Source organism: Coturnix japonica, chromosome 4 (assembly GCF_001577835.2).
Source record: "Coturnix japonica isolate 7356 chromosome 4, Coturnix japonica 2.1, whole genome shotgun sequence".
NCBI lineage: Eukaryota > Metazoa > Chordata > Aves > Galliformes > Phasianidae > Coturnix > Coturnix japonica.
In genome coordinates this window covers 39,523,427-39,542,009 of record NC_029519.1, presented here as the reverse complement: position 1 = coordinate 39,542,009, position 18,583 = coordinate 39,523,427, and the positions used below count along the sequence as shown (strand labels likewise).

The following is an 18,583-nucleotide window of genomic DNA, read 5'->3' as shown; positions in this document are numbered from 1 at the left end:
GTTTTCAGTGAAGAATCCCATTCTATTCATCTTTCTTTTCGTATCTTTTGAGTGAAGTCACTAGTCATTTTGTTGCCTAGCATAAAATGTTTAGACTAGTACTGAGTTTCTTTTTTAAGTTCTTGATGTCATTGATGGTGCTACAGGAGTAATTAAAGAACTGAAAGGCTCTGTAAAGGAAAATGTTACAGCACTTATTAGGAGAAAGAGGCAGTGGTATTATTTTGCTTTCTTGCCTATTCTGCGAAGTAATAATAACAATAATAATAATGTCTGTGTTTTCTATCTTCTGTTTTCCAGTTTTATCTGGTTCTTAACAGAACGAACTTAAAAAAAAAAAAAAAACTAAACAACAATCTTATAAAGGAAGAAAGCTATAGCTGTATCTCTTCATCTGTCATCATCTCAAATTTATTCAAGTTATATGACCACAGACACTGAGTACTATGTCAGATGAGCTTTAGGAAGAAAATAGTACTGGATTCTGTGATTCAAGACTCTTCCGTGGAATTCAAGTGCCCTGCACACCTATTTTCAATAATATTTCTTTCTGTTTTCTGAGTGAAATAAGAAAAAAATGCTTAGTAGCCAGGAGTCTTCTGTTAATTCATGTCACTAGTTTTTGTACCCTTATTTTAGGTGTGTAAATTCCTGAAAACGAGCCTCACACTGTCTTCCCTGCGGAAAAATAATGTAACGTGAAACAGACTTTTCAGCTGGAGGTCTTACTGTGGAGGCAAACCATAGCGTTGGTTCCAGATATTAAAATCTAAAGAAAGTTAATATCAGCTTTCATCAGAATTAGTCATAAAGAAAAGAGCTCAGTACAGAAAATACTTTTATGGGGAGCAAATGGTTGATTGGCAGGATAATGGACAAGATCAGATGTTCCCAGATTGGCTTGTGAAACACTGTGGTGGTCCAGAGAGAGGTCAACAGTTCTGTAGATCTGGCACTAGTTCTAATGTTTCTCCTTTCTAGCTACTTAGCTTTATTAGAATAAAAAAAATAGAAAAATATTCAGCTTTATTTTTAATACCGATTTTTTTTTCAACAAAATCTGTGGGTTTTTTAGTTGCTAAGGAGAGTTTATACAATCTTGACTGGGTTTTGAAACAATTTCTTAAATGAGATTTGGTACGAGTTCTATGACAATGTTTGAGGATCACCTCAGTAAAATTTCTAAAATGAAGTAGATCTTTTTTTCTCCTCTGTCCATGATACTGCAATAGCATAGGTTAGCACAGGTTTGTTGTATGTCTTGGCTTGTCAAATAAAGATCTGTGGGGAGGATGACTGAATGAGTCATTTTGGTTTTGTTTTTTTTCTTTCTAAATTGTTATTGATCAAATATTCATTCTCTTTTTCCATGGCAAGTGAGTAATTCAGCAGTTACAAGGATTGGAACTACCTGGTGCAAATGTAGCCTGTTCCTCAGCTATACATTTAGCATGCCCCACCTATAAGTCCTTGTTTGTAGGGTGAAGGGAAGCAATGAGCAGATGTCAAAAAGCCATCTCATTCCGTTCTTCTGAATGGAATGGAGAATAGAAGTTTTTTGGCTTCTTTCAGGTCATGTCATGTAAAGATCCTAAATCTTCTTTATTCATGGTTAGAGTAATAGTTCCACAAGGGAAAATGCCTTTCCAAAGAGTTTGAAATGAGATTTAGAAGAGCTTTTCTCACAGGAAACAAGCTAGCAGCTTGAAATTGTTTGCCATATTTGAAATGTACATAGTGTTCCTTTATACAACTTGGAGATGTATGTAACACAAGAATTTTCAGTTATTTTGAACTTTACCATTTATGTCTTTTCCCATGCATTTTTCTATGTTAGACTAATGATCGCAATGATAGAGTAACCACTATTAATAGTGGAAGATAAATTGATACAAATCTCCAGTGTTTTCTATTAAAATTTCTTGAAAAAAAAATCTGAAGTGATTCAAATAGAATAAAATAGAATAAGGGGTTATTCTATTTACACATTAACATACATGAAATATGTGATTTTAGATAAGCAACCTGATATCAGACATAAAGCTTGAAATACAGTTGTTGGTAATTTTTTCAAAAAGATAGTAAAATATATAATGATTATATATGTTTTTTCATATAACCTATTTTCATTCTTTCCAGTATAGTAATGTTTAGTGTTTTTAAATTAAACATCCTATATCCTTAGCTTGAAAATCTCTTTAGACACATTGTGCTTTTTTAGACAGGCTGTTTGGCTGGCCTTACTGATGCTTTAGGAAATGCAAAGATTACAAGTGATGGAAACTGAGAGTCAATCAATTTAAGGAAAATCTGCCAAAACAAACTTCAGCCCATCAGAAAAACATAATGTAGTTAATGTAAACCTGGGAAAAAATAGTACCTCTCCTACAAAGAAAGGCTGGAGTAGCTGGGGGTGTTCAGCCTGGAGAAGAAGTCTCTGGTGAGACTTCATTGAAGCTTTCCAGTACTTGAAGAGAGCTTACAGACAGGAGGGAGAATGACTTCTTATATGGTCTGACAGTAATAGGACCAAGGGGAATGGCTTTAAACTAAAAGGGGAAATTTAGGTTAGATGTGGAGGAAATTTTTTACTCAGTGTGTGGTGAGGCACAGGAACAGGCCACCATGGAAGCTGTGAGTGCCCTTTGCCTGAAGGTGTTCAAGGCCAGGCTGGATGGGGCCCTGGGCAGCTGAGCTGGTGGGTGGCAACCCTGTCCACAGCAGGGGAGTTGGGATTGGGTGGCCTTTAAGGTCCCTTGCAATTCTGTAATCTAGACTGATAAACTTCTCTCATCTTAATATGAAAATAAGTTTTTATTATTTTATATTTGATAAATTACTGATAAATTCATGTGTGATGATACAGCTGTATGCAATTGTATGATGATAATGATGAATAAATCAAATTAGCTACTGAAGGAATGAAATATGCTTTGTATAGAAATCAAGATTTTTTTTTTCCTTTTTTTTTTTCTGTAAAGTATGGCATGAGCTCCTGTTAATCTGAAGGGAATTAGTGCATCCTCCTTCCTAAGGAGGATGACTATATGTGATTTTTTCTTTGACTAGAATGCTTATAGTTTTTTCTATCAAGATTAGGAGAGTCCTCTCCACTGCTAGATTTATTTTCTTTTTACAGTTAAAATCACTCTGAGTTCTAGTTTGCCCCACCCTTATTGCTGTAACTCCAGCTCTGTAAATGAGTGAAGGAAGAATTCTGTCTATGTGGGAGCTGGTAGCAGCCAGCCGCATGGCAGTACGTGTGGGATGCAGTTCTATCAAGGAAGGTCTTGCAAGGGTAGCTGAAGGAGCACCCTTCAGGCTGGCAAGGAGGGTGACTGTTTCACTTGGCATCACAGTAATTGCAAATTGTGGAGTGCCAAAGGTCAAGATGGCTTGTATGGAACAAGTCAGAGCTACCTTTGCCTTGTCTCCTCTGGCTGTGTTTCTCACCTAAAAAGTACAGCATAGAGCGTATGTTTCTTGATCTCTCAGGATTTTAAAAATAATTTACATATAAAGTAATTTAATTTCAGGGAAAAAATGGGTTTTAATAGCATTTGTGCTTCTAGGAGGGATCTAATTATTCCCTTACCCCTCTGTATTAGTCTGAAATGCTGTGTAATTGCATACCTCTTTGTACCAAGAAAATACCAACAAGAGAAGCTGACATTCAGGTCTGTAGGATATGTTGCCTTTTAGTTTTGGCTGGTGTGGTGGTATGGAGGTTAAGTATTAATTAAGCCAAAAATACACCTGATTACAGGCTGTGTTTGAGGCAGAGAAATTACAGGTTTCCTCAACTCCTCCGAACAAGAACAAAAAAACAACAACAAAATCAGACTTTCCAAGTCTTTCAAAGTACAAATTGTGTTTGTATTTAAGTGTTGTGCCTTGTGAAGAGTATGCATTTTAATACTCTACATATTCTAAAATTAAAATATGAGTTCAAGGTGAAAAGATATCTCTTGCTGATATTGAAGGGCATATGAAATATATTAGATAGTGAATTAACTACTTGATTTTTTTTTTTGCTTTAAATCAGTACTGAGGAGAATAAAAAGTGATTAAATGCTCAGAGCTTTATAAAAATAGCTATGGACTATAACAATAGACCCTGAAGTCTGTAGTCTAAATATATGAAGAGAAATGAACCTTTTTTCATTTCTGAAGATGAGTATTTTAGTTTTTGCTAGACTGAAAGATTTATGGTGGGATAAATATTATATTCAAACTATTATCTGTAGATTTGTGTTGTATATGCTTATTTATGGTAGAGGTTTTCATTTTCTCTTTCTGTTCCTCTTCTTCATTTATTGTTGTGCTCAGAAAAAAAGTTGGATAGACAATTACTCTTGTAAAGTGATCTTTAGATTCAGTATTCTTATTAGTAGAAAATGATAGCTGTAAAAGTCAGAAAGGCAATAGAAATTAGCATAAATATAGTACATAAGTATTTTACTTTCCTATAAATTTAAATATGTAGTGATGACTTTGAAAATGTCTTTTAGTCACTGCCAGTGAATTCAGCTGACCTCATTTTTGTAGTCAAAATTTAAAGATTCTTCTTTGTTCTAAAATGTCAAGATTCCTCAGTCTGAGCCACTGGAGTTTTTTGGTTCAAGAAGTTGTAAATACATTTATCTTTAGTTATCACTATGTGTTACTGCAGTGGTTGTTTTCCATTTGTTTTTTGACCTTAATGCAGTGTTGGTAGCACACAGGTACAGAACAGCATGGGCAAGTTCAGTCTATTAGGATCATTTTATATACTTTAAATTGCTGCTTCATGTTCTATAATTATTATTTTTTCTCAAAATTGAGAGCAATAGCAACTCTCCACCTTGAAATAACCTGACCTAGTGCCTACTACCATAAGATCTCTTGTTCTTTTGGAGATATAATCTCATTTTTTACAGTCTTTCATCCTGAACGGATGAAAGTCTTTATTCATGACTCCCTAAGAACAGACCTGATGGAAATGTCTTTCACCATGCCTTTAGCATGAATTAGTCCAATTTTTTATTTGAAGCTGGGAGGGAGGGGAAGAGTTGGGCCTTTGACCTGATTACTTTGTACCTGTAGTAAAATCAGTCCTTTACTGAATGGGGGCATCAGAACAAAATACTAGAAAACTTCTCTCCAGGAGGAGGTACCCACATGGACAGAAGACAACTATCAGTAGTGCCAAAAAAGAAGGCAGGCTAAACCAGCTTCATTCACAGATGTTATGGTGCAATTCTCATATGAAGTTCTTTCTAGACCTTGATATTTGGTGATTAGGTGTTACCAAATATGCCCCGTAGAGACAAAATATAGTGACATGAATTCACATTTTAAGCTCACACTCTGTATGTGTAAGAATTTTTAGAGAAATTTATCTTAGTGTGTTCTTGAAGCCCAGCAAGTGCTTGGGGATTGTAGCTGCCATTCTACACTGTCCACTCCAGTGGTCTGGAATCCGTTAGATTTTGCAGTATGGCAAACCAGCATGCTCCAAGAAAAGAGGAAGAACAGTGCATGTCTTTTATTTCAAATAGCTGTAGATTGTTCCAGGCAAGTAATCTTACTTCTCTTCAGCTACTAAATTTTATCAGTTGTCTCTGTAGTGGGTTTTTATTTCTGCTTTGGAGTAGCAAATTCATGATGTTATGAGAGTGGAGAGAACTGTGTGCTCATTGTCCTGCCCTTGAGTTCATATGAAGAATCTGTTTTTTACAAGAGACTTAATACAGTATTAAGCCTTCTTCATCTGTAGATTCTTAGATGGCCAAGAGGTCTTAAAAGCTGTACTGTCCTTCCCAAAACACCAATTTTGAAAAAAAAAAAAGAATTGGGAAGAAAAGAAAAAGGAAAAAAAAAGATGGAATTCTTGAAAAGGTGGCTTTTGCCATCTGAGTAAAGATCGAGATTTGAAAAGAGAGATAGCCAAAGGCCTCAGCATCTACATACTCAGAGGTGTAGTGTATGCAGAAGTGAAAACTATTTTTTGTAACCATGGTCCTATCCATCTCTTGAACAACAGCAACTACCCCTTCTCTCTGATTTTCCTGGTCACCTTGGGCATTATAGCCAAACCTGTGATGTCCCTCAAATAGGTGGATATCTTTAAGAGAAATGAATAGGTACTTCAATTTATTTTCATATTAAAATGCTAGCTCTATGTTATTAATATTGCTCTTTTTGGATGACAAATGTTGATAAGTATGCTTTTTCTGATTAATTTAGAACTTTTATAACACATGAGAGTATAGAAACATAGAATGGCTTAGGTTGGAGGCGATCTTAAAGATTGCCTAATTCCAACTCCCTGCCATGGACCGGGTTGTCACCCACTATATCAGGCTACCTAGGATCCCATCCAGCCTAGCCTAAAATGTGCCTCCAGGGATATTTATCCACAGACTCTCCAAGTAACTTGTTTCAGTGCCCCCACCACGCTCTGAGTAAAAAATTTCTTCCTAACATCTAACCTAAATCTCCCCTCTCTTATATTAAATCCATCCCCTTGTTCTATCATTATCAGACTGTGTGAAAAGCAGTCCTTCTCCTGGTTGTAAGCTCTACTTGAAGTACTGGAAAGCCACAGTGAGGTCTCCCTGGAGACTCCTCTTTTCCAAGCTAAACAAGCCCAAAAAGTAAAGGATCCAATATTTGTAAGCCAAAAAGGAGTATAATAATAACAAAAAGTTAGTAGAAAGTCCCTTTACGGAATTCTCTGTTGAACTTAATAAAAACCCTGGAGGTTGGGGCAGTTAAATATCATTATCACAGAAGGAAAAATAGATTTGCCATTCATTTTATTAGTACCAAACTTTAACTAGATGAATACACTTATGACTTTATTCATTAATGATCAAGAACCAACATTTTAAGAAGGGTATTTTGCAATTGCAGCAGGAATCCAAATGTTAATATTCTTTGAAATGACTCTCTAAAAAGAGGAATTCTTTCCATGGTAACTGCATAGAAGAGATATTTTTCTCTATTGGCACAATGAGGCTTTGGAAAACTATTTTTTTGTTTGTTTGTTTTTCCCTTCTACAGAACTAAAGATAGATTAATTTTCATTTGAGATGTTATTGGAAAAAAAAAATTACTATAATGGATGAAGTAGTTCTTGTGGTAAGGCTAATAGCATTGTAATCCTCTGTAACGGAGTATAACACAAATAATTCTACCAACTCAGTTATTTTATGATGACACTCCCGATTTTAAACTTTTAAAATATTCAGTCGCTAAATACTGCCAAAATTCACTTTAAATAGATATTTGTCATAGTAGACAATGCTTTACAAAGTTTAGGTTTAAGCTGCATAATTTAGGTATGACAATAATATGATCTTTATATGAGCTGTACAAGCACACTTATACCTTGCGGGTACTCGATGAGTACACGCCACACTGCTGCACCTGCATGCCTGTCAGCACCCAGGCTTACTTGTGTAATTCTGTGCAAGATTTTGTGTTTGAGATTTCCTGTAGATGTGCTTGCCTTTCTGAATAATTTAAAATTATAGCTGTTTGTTTTTTGTTTTTTCCCCAGTTACTATAGCATGCAGCTTGTCTGCCATACTATGAAAGTTATTGATTATGAAGACGACTTTTACCAAAAAGTGTGTACTAACTTCCCAGTAGAGTATTGAGATTTGAGTCTTGAAGTGAAATCTCTTCAATTTCTTAAATTAGGTGTTCTGGATTAAATACTGAAATGAGTCTCGAAGTTTTTCTCTTAACTCATGTTTAATTTTTCCACAAGATACCACTGAAGTCATCTTTCACTTGTTAAACTACACTTCCCACTAAAGTTGGGATTTTATTAATTAGCATATGTGAATTTTTAAAAACTGATCATTTCATAATGTCCCAGGAAAAAATTCAATATACATTCCATTAGATGACCATCTAATTTTCATTTATATCAATACCAGAAAGAAAAAATACACTTCATGATGCTTCTCAACATTAGTTTATCCAAAATTGTTTTATCTAAATCCAACGTACTGCTGTTATAAATAAATTTTGCAACCAATGCATTATCTTGTAGTTTTTCCTCTTTATTCTTGTTTCCCAACTTTCCAAACCATATTCCAAATACTATGTTTTAAATATTAAGAAGACTGCCAATTTGAAGCTATTTCCTCTAGAAGAATGATTTCTTCATACATTTTTCCTAAAAACTTTGGTAACTTTGATTTGAATGGAATACTATGCAAACAGGCATGTAATATGAGTTAAAATTAAAAAAATATTAGTTTTTATTCTTTTTTTGTAATGCAATAATGATTTAGCAGTTCAGTTAACTGTTTCTCACTGAATTATGCTGGAGAAGAAAAACCAAAGATTAAATTCCCAGTGGCTGTGTCTGTATACATATCACTGTGTATCATCTTCAGTTGTTCTGTTACTAGACTATAACCAAGTTCTTTTCTTCTCTTTGCTTTCCCTTCTGTAGTTGTTTGAGATTACAGTGCCTCTCTCTCATGGCCCCAAACCTGTAACAGTCAGTTTTGCCAATCACACGTCCTGCCGATGCATGTCTAAGTTGGATGTTTACAGACAAGTTCATTCTATCATAAGACGTTCCTTGCCAGCAACACAAACTCAGTAAGTATGAGACTTGTCTTTCCTTTCACATTATAAGAAAGCCTACGTAATTAAATATAAAATATCGCTGGAAGCTTTTGCAGTTAGGATAGGTGAACTTGTATGTATCAGTAGTAGCAAAACACATTTTGCAAAGGAGCTGATATTGTTTTACAACAAAAGACTGTTACTGAAGTAATTAGCTCAGTACCTTTCTAACTAGTGTGCAAACTAGGGGAGTAGGTCAATTGAAAATGAAAAGTAATGAGTTGGTTTCCTTGCTTTTCTCAATGGAAACAGGTAAAATGCAATTAAGGTTTTAAAGTAAATAAGAAAAATCACTTGTAATAATAATAATAAAGGAAAACTATCTAAAACCAGTTATTTTTACAGATAAGGAGTAGATAATATTTCTCCCTCAAACTGTATTTTCCTTTTAAAATAAAGCAGAAGCAGGCAAAAGGTCTACACTGTTAAAAGAAAAATCCTGCCAGAAGCAAAAATGGAACAGAGTGGGAAAAGGAAGTGTTAATGGGTGGTCCATAGAACTGGCAGATAAATTTGTTCGGTTAGTCCGTAGGCTTGGTGATTTTAACAGGAGTATTTCAGCACTTGAACTGCTCATTGCCATAGTTTTAGAGGACTGAGTGTTTGATTTCATGCTGTATAAATATTAAGTAGATATTTAGATAACAGTCTGACGAGTCTTTGTAGAAGACCAATGTCTAAAAGCTAACCTGGAATTAATAATATGCATTTTTAATAAGGTGAATGAACAGTTCAAAACACCCATAGAAACAAGCTAGATTTTCCTGTGTTTTCATTAAAGTCTGGATGTTCTTTGAGGTGTTCAAGCTAAGCACAGATTATACTCAGTTTGAATTCAAATTGTTGAGTTGGTTCATCAAAACGTGAACTGTGAATAGTGGATTAGAAGAGCATTACGGAATAAATCTAGTAGTGGTTTAATTAATTGGATAATTTAACAGATTATAAAGACTCAAAGCCTAAGAGTCAATAATAAAATCAAATTACGCTAACTGTTGGCAGCTTCTCTGAGCTTCCATGGTAAGAGCAGCTGTAATTATTATGGTAAGGCTTTATTTTAACCAGGAAACAGCTACCTATTGTAAAAGAGAAGCATGGAGATGTCAGACTGCTTACTGTCCTACAGTGCTAGATTAGAACATATGCAGGCCTTGTTTATTCATAAGCACTGTTTTCACTTTCATTTCCAGAATCTTGAAACAATTAAGCTGGTTTTGTTTGTTTGTTTTTAATATTTGCTTCTTAAAAGAAGTCACAGCTTTTAAACAAAAATCAAGTTACTGTGTTGCTGATGGGTGTTTAAATGCTTTTCAGAATCCCCCTGTGTATTTTAGTGGAGGTGGAGACCTTTGCCTCACATATACCGCTCATGTCACAGGGGTAGAGCTGCATGTGCTCATATTAACTGAGATACGGTAATGATGTTATGACATTGAAAAGAAAAAACTAAGAATACAAACTTTGTTTTTAGGGAAATAACACTTACTTAGGATTTAGTAGTATGGACTGTGTCATCATACACGTTAGAAAGAAGAGAAAAATTACTTTTAAGACAAAATATAATTAGTTGGCCTTTTTTTTAACAAAATATGTTTACTGTGCAACTTGATCATGTGAATTAAGATCCACTTCTTTACCCTTTTTTCTACTTTGTTCTATTTATTTCCTTTTAATAAGTAGCTGCCTCTACATACTTGTACAGCTGAAGCATGTCAGCTCATGCTAACTGGTGTTTCAGAATACTTTCTGGATTAATGGCTTCTTAAGCTGTATCCTTCTCTGCTTGTGTAGAATTTCATCAAGATTTGCAACTCAGAAAACTGACACTTTGTTTTAGAAATCTGGAGATTTTACAGGGAGTAGGGGTTAGAAGTGAAGCAAGAGAGCAGTGCCTGGACTTCAATACATGTCATAAAGAAAGATCCAATATTTTTTTTTTCCATGATAGTGTAAGTAAATTAGGTGCTTAGGGAGTTAACATGCATTTTAGATGTACATTTTATTTTAGATGCTATGTTTTTCTTTCTCTTATGTGTCAGGTTGTGACTTAGCATGCTACTTCATGTTGAAAATGTGAAGAGTAGTACTTTTATTTTTTTTTAAGCCACCCTGTATTTTCCTAAATTCACTTTAACTTTTCAACCATATTCTGTAGTAACTTTATTTCCTAGCAGCCAGAGAAGAACTTGTAAGCCAGCAGTTTGGTTCCTTTTGCTGGTCATCTCCAATCCTGATGTTCAAGTTATTGGCTTTCATATCAACATTATCTTACTGCAGTTCATATGCATGTATTGTTTTCTCACGCTGTCACTCTGGTTGCTTTCTTTAGGAAGTTTTAAACATGCTTGGTATGGTCAAGCTGCTCCAGGTGCAAGTTGTGCGTGCTTAGCTTTGAAATAGAATACTATTATAGGTCTGTAAATTCTCTGTGCCATTTCTCAAGCTGAAACAGGAGGCAGGCAAAAGGACATGTGTGCCAAGTGAGGGAGCAAGGATGATCTCATTAGTGGAGTGAAATCAGGAAACACCAGCTTGATAAAGCATGAGGTGGTGCAGGGTGATGTTAAACTACAGGAAAAAAGCTGTTTAATGTGGCAAAGGGGAGTGGTATCCTTGAATGATAATCATGGAAGAATGTCCTGGCACCTGCATTTTTCAGCGAGTGAGTAATGCTGCTTCTCTCATGGAAAGGAGAAAGTGCCTAAAATGGATTATGTGTGTGTTGGTTTAACAGATGAGAATTTTAGAAATACTGCAGAAATAATGGATAGATTACACAGCTTGGATGCATAAAGGTAGACATGACTCATTAGAAGTTGTAATGGCAACCGTAGTGATGAAGACATGAAGCAAGGAAGATCAGATAATACTTATTCACATATTCCTTATGTGGTGAACTTACTCATTGAGTTTCTCATCTTTTAACAACTGATGTTAGGACTTTTTACTTTCTTTGGCTGCAAAACTCTAGCAAGTACAGAAAACTAAATGTTAAATAGTTTATTTTCTCTCATGTCTAAAGTGACTTCATTACTGCTGAAGTTCAAATCTTTAGAGTCAAGAAAGATGTTCAAGATTTCAGTGGATGATAAGGAATAATCAGTTAGTGATGCAACTTTCTCGTAAAGAAGGGAAGCTGATAATCGGATTACATTTTGAAAATTTGAGTTTGGTCTACAACATTGATTCAGAAATTATGGTCACTTGTTGTATGCCTGTGTGTTTGAGAACATTTTTGTACTGCCAAAAGCAATGTAGAAAATTTTGTCTGCTACCAATTATGTGTTATCTCATGTGCAAATAACTTTTTACTGATCTATTGATACATAAAGTTTACATTGAAAGGTTTGAAAACACTCATATTGTTTTTTGAGAGTCAGAGCTAAAACTTGAAAGGTGAGATATCTTCAGCAACTGGTTTAATGTTTCTGTACCTTGACTACTGATGTGGTAGGAGCTGAAAATAAGACGATGAAAGGTTTTTGTAATAGAGGGAAACAAATGGAAACAGTGCCTTACATCATTTTATTGTTATTATGGCAATAAACCAGCAGTATATTTTATTTAATAGGTGTCATGTGGCAAACAAGACCTGTCCAAAAAATCATGTCTGGAATAATCAGATTTGCAGATGCTTAGCACAGCACGATTTTGGTTTCTCTTCTCACCTTGGAGATTCTGGTAAGTAGTTTTGCTTAGAGGATTAAGTGTAGTTCCATATTTTGATTTGCCTAAAGAAGGAATTATAAAAGTTAGTTAAATGGTTATTTTTCTTTATTTGTAGTATTACAGACCATTGCTTGTCTTTTCATTTATTTTCATTCCTAAAATACCTTGAGAAGTGTGAACTGGATGTTGTTGTTTTTTTTTTAATGTAAGAATAGGAGAACACAAAATTCTGATAATTGTGAAACTACTTTGTTACATTTCCAGACACATCTGAAGGATTCCATATTTGTGGGCCCAACAAAGAGCTGGATGAAGAAACCTGTCAATGCGTCTGCAAAGGAGGTGTGCGGCCCTCAAGCTGTGGCCCTCACAAAGAACTAGACAGGGCATCATGTCAGTGCATGTGCAAAAACAAACTGCTCCCCAGTTCCTGTGGGCCTAACAAAGAATTTGATGAAGAAAAGTGCCAGTGTGTATGTAAAAAGACCTGTCCCAAACATCATCCACTAAATCCTGCAAAATGCATCTGCGAATGTACAGAATCTCCCAATAAATGTTTCTTAAAAGGAAAAAGATTTCATCACCAGACATGCAGGTAAAAATTCAGTCATTAGCCCTTTTACTGTATCTAAGATATAAAATTCAGGGTTGTGTTGTTAGCTGTTTTACTAAAACATTTTGTATCCATAAATAAATTGTAAGACTCTCTTAGGGTCATTTTTATCTTCCATATATCTTTTATTGTCCCAAAAATAAGCTGTTAAACTGATCTCAGTTTTCTGTGCATTACTTACATGGAGTGAAGCAGGACACAGTAATGTTACTCGCTTAGTTTCAAAGAGCACACTGGTGAAATAATGCAGGATTATTAGCACTGAAAACACTGAACAAGATGTGACTAGTTAATAAATACCATGTTTGCAGCCTTCCTCATTCCTTATTGCTTTCTTCATAGTTCATTGGTTGAACTAACCAGTCTGAAGTAACGTAAATGTAATCCAGACCTCCTATCATAAACAAATTATAGCAAAGTGGTAACTTGATATCCAAACCAAGCATGCAGAATATTAATTTACCTGCAGCAATGACAAGATTAGCCTCAAGCCTGAAGCAAAAATTGCTTGGGGAAAAAAGGAGTCTGAAACAGCCTTCAATACTGTAGTGGTTTTGAACTGAAGTTAGCAATAGATCATCACAAGTTTTTCACAAACAGGCATCCATTTAAATACAGGTTTCAAGTATAACTGTGTTGAAATTTGAAGCTTATACTTTTCTCTTTTGACTCATTGCCAGTGTCTGGAAAAAAACCCACCACCAACAAAAAACAACACAAACAAAAAACAACAACCAGACTCGTACATTGTCTCCATTATACACTAGAAAGTATTTAGCATTGTTGTTGTAAGGTTACTGTAGGTCATGTTCTCATTTTAATAGAATACAAAAAATAAAAAAGGAAAAGGAGTTCAGGGACAATCACAGATATTATCTTTGTATAATTAAGTTCTCCCCCTTTTTACGTATGTGTGCTTTAATGCTTTTTGACATTGAAATTATTTTAATCTAAAAGAGGCTATTTCTTTTATTTCTTTTTTTAAGATTGTCTTAAGCATGTAGTCACTGATCTTACTTCGGAATGCACATAGATGTAATATGAGGCATAGACATAGCACTACTGAAATCACAGAGTAGCTGAAGGAGTTTACTACCTGAAGGAATTATGTTCTCATTTTCAAGATTGGAGTTACGGGGTGAACATACCATAAACAGGGTAATGCAGGGCCCACTGCATTAGTAAAGAATGTAAGAAGCAGTTCTGGGTAGGAAAGTGGCAGACTCAACTACCAACCAATTCTGGATTGCCACCTCAAACTTGACAGGATAGAGTATGGTGAGCTGACAGCAAACCAGTTTAAGAACAGAAAAATATTACTCTATCTTCTTAAAAATTAGAGGGAAAAAATTAACCTACCACCAGCCAGTACTTTAAAAATATTCTTGAGAATCTCTTGATATAAATCTATTTATCTACAATAATATAGTATTGTATTTTGTGAAGAATAGGCCAATTAAAAGTGGTTGCAAGAATATGTATTCATGGAGGTACATGCATATGAATATATATTCCTAGTTAATATAAATATCGTGTTGTATTAATGCCCAGTCTTTATTTTTTCAGTTGTTACAGACCACCATGTACAGTCCGAACGAAACGCTGTGATGCTGGATTTTATTTTAGTGAAGAAGTGTGCCGCTGTGTACCCACATATTGGAAAAGACCACTTATGAATTAGCGAAGAAAGCACTACTTGCTATTATGGTGTACATTTTTTCCATTAGAACAAAAGAGCAACAGAAACTTTTCAAATACATGGAATTAAATGTTCGCCAGAGACCCTGTGGGGCTTTCAGAGACAAACACGTTGTGCTTTTCTCAAGATGTGGAAAGCAAATGTAGAAAATAACTGGGGTTCATGTTTTATAAAGAACTCAGTAAGGACTTATTTTCTGCCAATGACCAAACAGCCTAGGTTCTACTTCTTGTGATTTTTTTAAAGAGATAATGACTATATAATTTATTTCCACTAAAACCATTGTGCAGCATTTGTTTATAGCAGTAACAATTGTTAAAGCTCACTGTGATCAATATTTTTATATCATGCAAAGTATGTTTAAAATAAAATGGAAATTGTATTATATAATGATGAGAACGTTTGATCCATCTGCCTACGGAAGGGAAACTACAACTCACCTACATTACCAGAGCCATAGAAAAGGAGAGAAAGAGGTTAAGAGAATGCACTTTTATAAGAGGAAAACTTCAAATGTTTCCTTGGAACTGCTGTATATAGCATTTGAAATATAAAGAGTTAATATTTCATAATCCAGTGATACTTCTGTCTTTGGGATGAAACCAGCATAGCGAGTGCAGTTAGTAAACAATGAAAACATTGCAGATCTTGCATGTGCCTTGTGCAACTATAAGGTATGCAGCAATTAGTTGTGTTCCAAAATTTACATTCTTTAATTTCTTGTTGTCCTGGTTGTATCAGTATCCCATATCATGACATCATACAGCAAGCCATTTGGAACTGGAGCACAGTACTGGGGAGCTACGATTCCTGGGTCGTGTGCTCCTGTTAGTCTCAACTATTTTCATGTGGCTTCTGGTTTTCTGAGAGGAAGACACACTGAGAGAAGACAGACTACGCTTCCCAGACTACAATTTTCCAGTACTCACGTGATTTCCAATTCTGGGTGATGGGGCAGAGAGCTCTTCCCTTCCAGGAGGTTGTCTGTGAGTATCTCCTTATAACGACTTGGATTCTGTATCTCTCTGTAATAGTGCTGAACATTGCTTGGTAGACATAAGCCAGGCCCCAGCTAGTTTGTTCCTTCTTAGGTTTGCTTAGGCTGCAACTATGCTGTCTTCAAGCTGCCTAAACTTTTGAGGTTCTGTAGGTGTTCAGGAGTGAAATTCCAACACACCAGTGGTGCACATTTCTCTAAGGTCTCACCCAAGTCTTTTTACACTCCCTGCCACTTGGTGTTTTCTGGATTTGAGGAAGGCATCCTCCAGATACTGTAAATACAAATATTGAGTAAAATGTTGTGAAATGATTCAGTGAGTTTCACAACTTGATTATTGATCAGACACTTCAAAAGCATGGAAAGGATTTGAAAGAGAAAATGGAAGCTTGGGTAAAAGTCGCACGTTCTGTAAAATAATTATTAACTCCCTCTGGGGCATAACTTCCAGGGTTAAAATCATACGACATTGTATACAGGCACCAGATATGAGTTCATCATACTTCATCACCAAATGATTCTAATTTTTTATACACACAAACAGCTGTAAAGAGCAGAGTGACAAACTTAACTTAAAAACGAACCAGTGTGTGTTCTGAGTACTAAAATCTGGAATATGATAGAACAGTAATCCCTTAGCAAGTTGTATCAAAAGGGATAAGGTCTGTCTCTTTTTTTCTTTTAAGCTAATAAGAGCAAGTTGAGATGGTGCCAATAATAATAAAGAATAAGATAATATAAAAATAACTTGCAATAAATAACTATTTTATTACTATGAAAGTTAAAATGCCATCATGCTTTTTATGTTACAGGCTGTATGCTACTAAAATAATTCAGAACGCTTTGGTGCAGTTTCATTCTTTCATAAAGACAGTCAGATATTCTGGTCAAAAAATCTGTATGTACAAAAATACTTTGAAGGAAAACAGCACATTTTACACTCCAGCGGGGACATGAAAGGGCGTCCACCAGTCCAGTATGGATCAACATCTTCCCTACATAAAAAATACTGTAAGGACTTCTCTTTGTTAAAGTGAGTGCAAAAATCAAGTGTCTACAACTCTGGCAAAAAGGTAAGACTTTTAACTTGCATGGTAATATCAATGCATATAGAAAAATTTAAAACATTCAAAATTAAAATGTTTCAGAAATTGGAGTGAATTTGTTAAATTACACAAACTTGATTGTGTGTAGAAATTGAAAAAGCGAAGCAAGATTTTTGTAGTAGTAGGAAGATCTACCATATATTTAAATGTCATTATTTTCAAGTGCTGATTCTAAATAATTGTACACTCAGATAACACAGCACTTTAAACTGTCCTAAATAAAAGATCAGCTATTTATTATTCAAACAGCATGAAGTTTAGGAATACAAATACTGAAGCATGTCTTTATTGCTGTACTGCCTCAGCAACTAAATGCAGGTTGAACTCCAACTGACAACTTTATGGTAGTACAGCCAGACTCCACTTCCCTTTGATTAGATTATTAGTAATGAAAATCAACAGTAATTAAATTGGCAACAACAGTCTAATAGCAAGAGGCCAGCAGCCAAAACTTCATCTAGCGTTGCTAAAGATCAAGGCATCTACATCTCAGCAGCTTAAAAGAGGCAAAAGAATACCCTAAGAAATCAATTCAAAAGCAAATTTTAATAAAGCTTTAAACTGTAGGTGAAGCTTCCAAAGTAACTTCCTAATTTCTACTCATATCCAATATAGAAGAGAAGAAAGAATCCAAATCTGAAACCAGGAACAAAAGCCAAGTAATCTAACAGGTTAAATGAAACATACTTGTGGTTAAAAAGGAGAACACAACAACAGAGCAAAGCTGCATTCCTACAAGTACATAGATTATAAAAAGTGAATGTTATAGTACTATTAAAACAACACCAACCACTAAACAGAGCAATGCTTACTTTAAATAACTTGAAATGCTTTCAGTAAAACAAAAGAGCTAATAAAAATCATTCTATTTCAGCAAATATTTAGATTTCTACTGAAGAAGGTATTCCAAAGCTATGCTTCAAAATGAAAGTTACTTTCTGGAATGCATTTTAAAAAAAAATTATAACTTAGGAGACTTTTGAACATAAATAATGTAAATCGCTAAGAAAAACTAAGATACAAAGAAAGCAAAGACCTGACTTTTGAAATTTATTACAAATCAGATTTATGTTTGGGCAGCAAACTGGTCAGGAATACTTGAAGATATTCAGATAAGTAGAATAATTCATGAAATTGATGGCATTTTTGGGTAATCATGCTCTCCTTCCTTACATCAAACATAGAGAGGAGCCAATAGATTTATAGCCTTTTCAGACTGAGGTATTATTTCATTTTAATCTCATTGCAATTTTCAGCTTCAATTAAGTTCTTAGTTCCCTACTCATTAAATATATGCAAAAATTAAAAGTTGTACCCTAAAAAGCCCTAAAAATAGGGCTGATAATCATATATACAATTTATTTTGCAATAGTTCTGCAATAAAAACATTATATTGCCATTTGTGTAAAAACTATCTACAATCAAAAAAAAAAAAACAAAAAAAAAACAGGAAGAAGAAAAGTGACTGCAGTCAATCATGCCTAATAGTAAACAGGTTTATGCTTGCATTGCATCAGGAATTTACAGCAGATTCTGTATTCCTTCAATTATTATACTATATAGAGAGCATAAATTATACGAAGAAGCACCTCTCTGCCTTTATTAACAGAAGGATGTACAATTTACAACATGAGCATTGTTAGTGCCCTGCCATGTTTTTTAAATTCATGTTAAACCTGCTGATACTAAATCAGTTCTCTTAGATCCATTTACAAAACCAGTATGAATTCCTGCATGCCCACTGAATCATTTTGAAAGACTTAGCATTAGTATTGCTTTTGATATTTTCATTTTTCAGTCTTCAAATCCCAAAGATAACTCCAGCTGCCCTTGAATTTTAATGAATTTTAACATCATCCTCTGTA

General features: G+C 34.7%; 1 protein-coding gene across 1 annotated transcript in view; it reads left to right on the top strand.

The window, feature by feature from the left end:
* The window catches only part of VEGFC (vascular endothelial growth factor C), a 60,921-nt gene extending 45,912 nt beyond the window's left edge, over window positions 1-15,009 (top strand). The window contains 4 exon segments of the mRNA XM_015861810.2: window positions 8,456-8,607; window positions 12,206-12,315; window positions 12,568-12,898; window positions 14,483-15,009. Of these exon segments, the coding sequence (XP_015717296.2) occupies window positions 8,456-8,607; window positions 12,206-12,315; window positions 12,568-12,898; window positions 14,483-14,597 (708 nt within the window). The 3' untranslated portion in view covers window positions 14,598-15,009.
* Window positions 15,010-18,583: the final 3,574 nt, after the last annotated feature.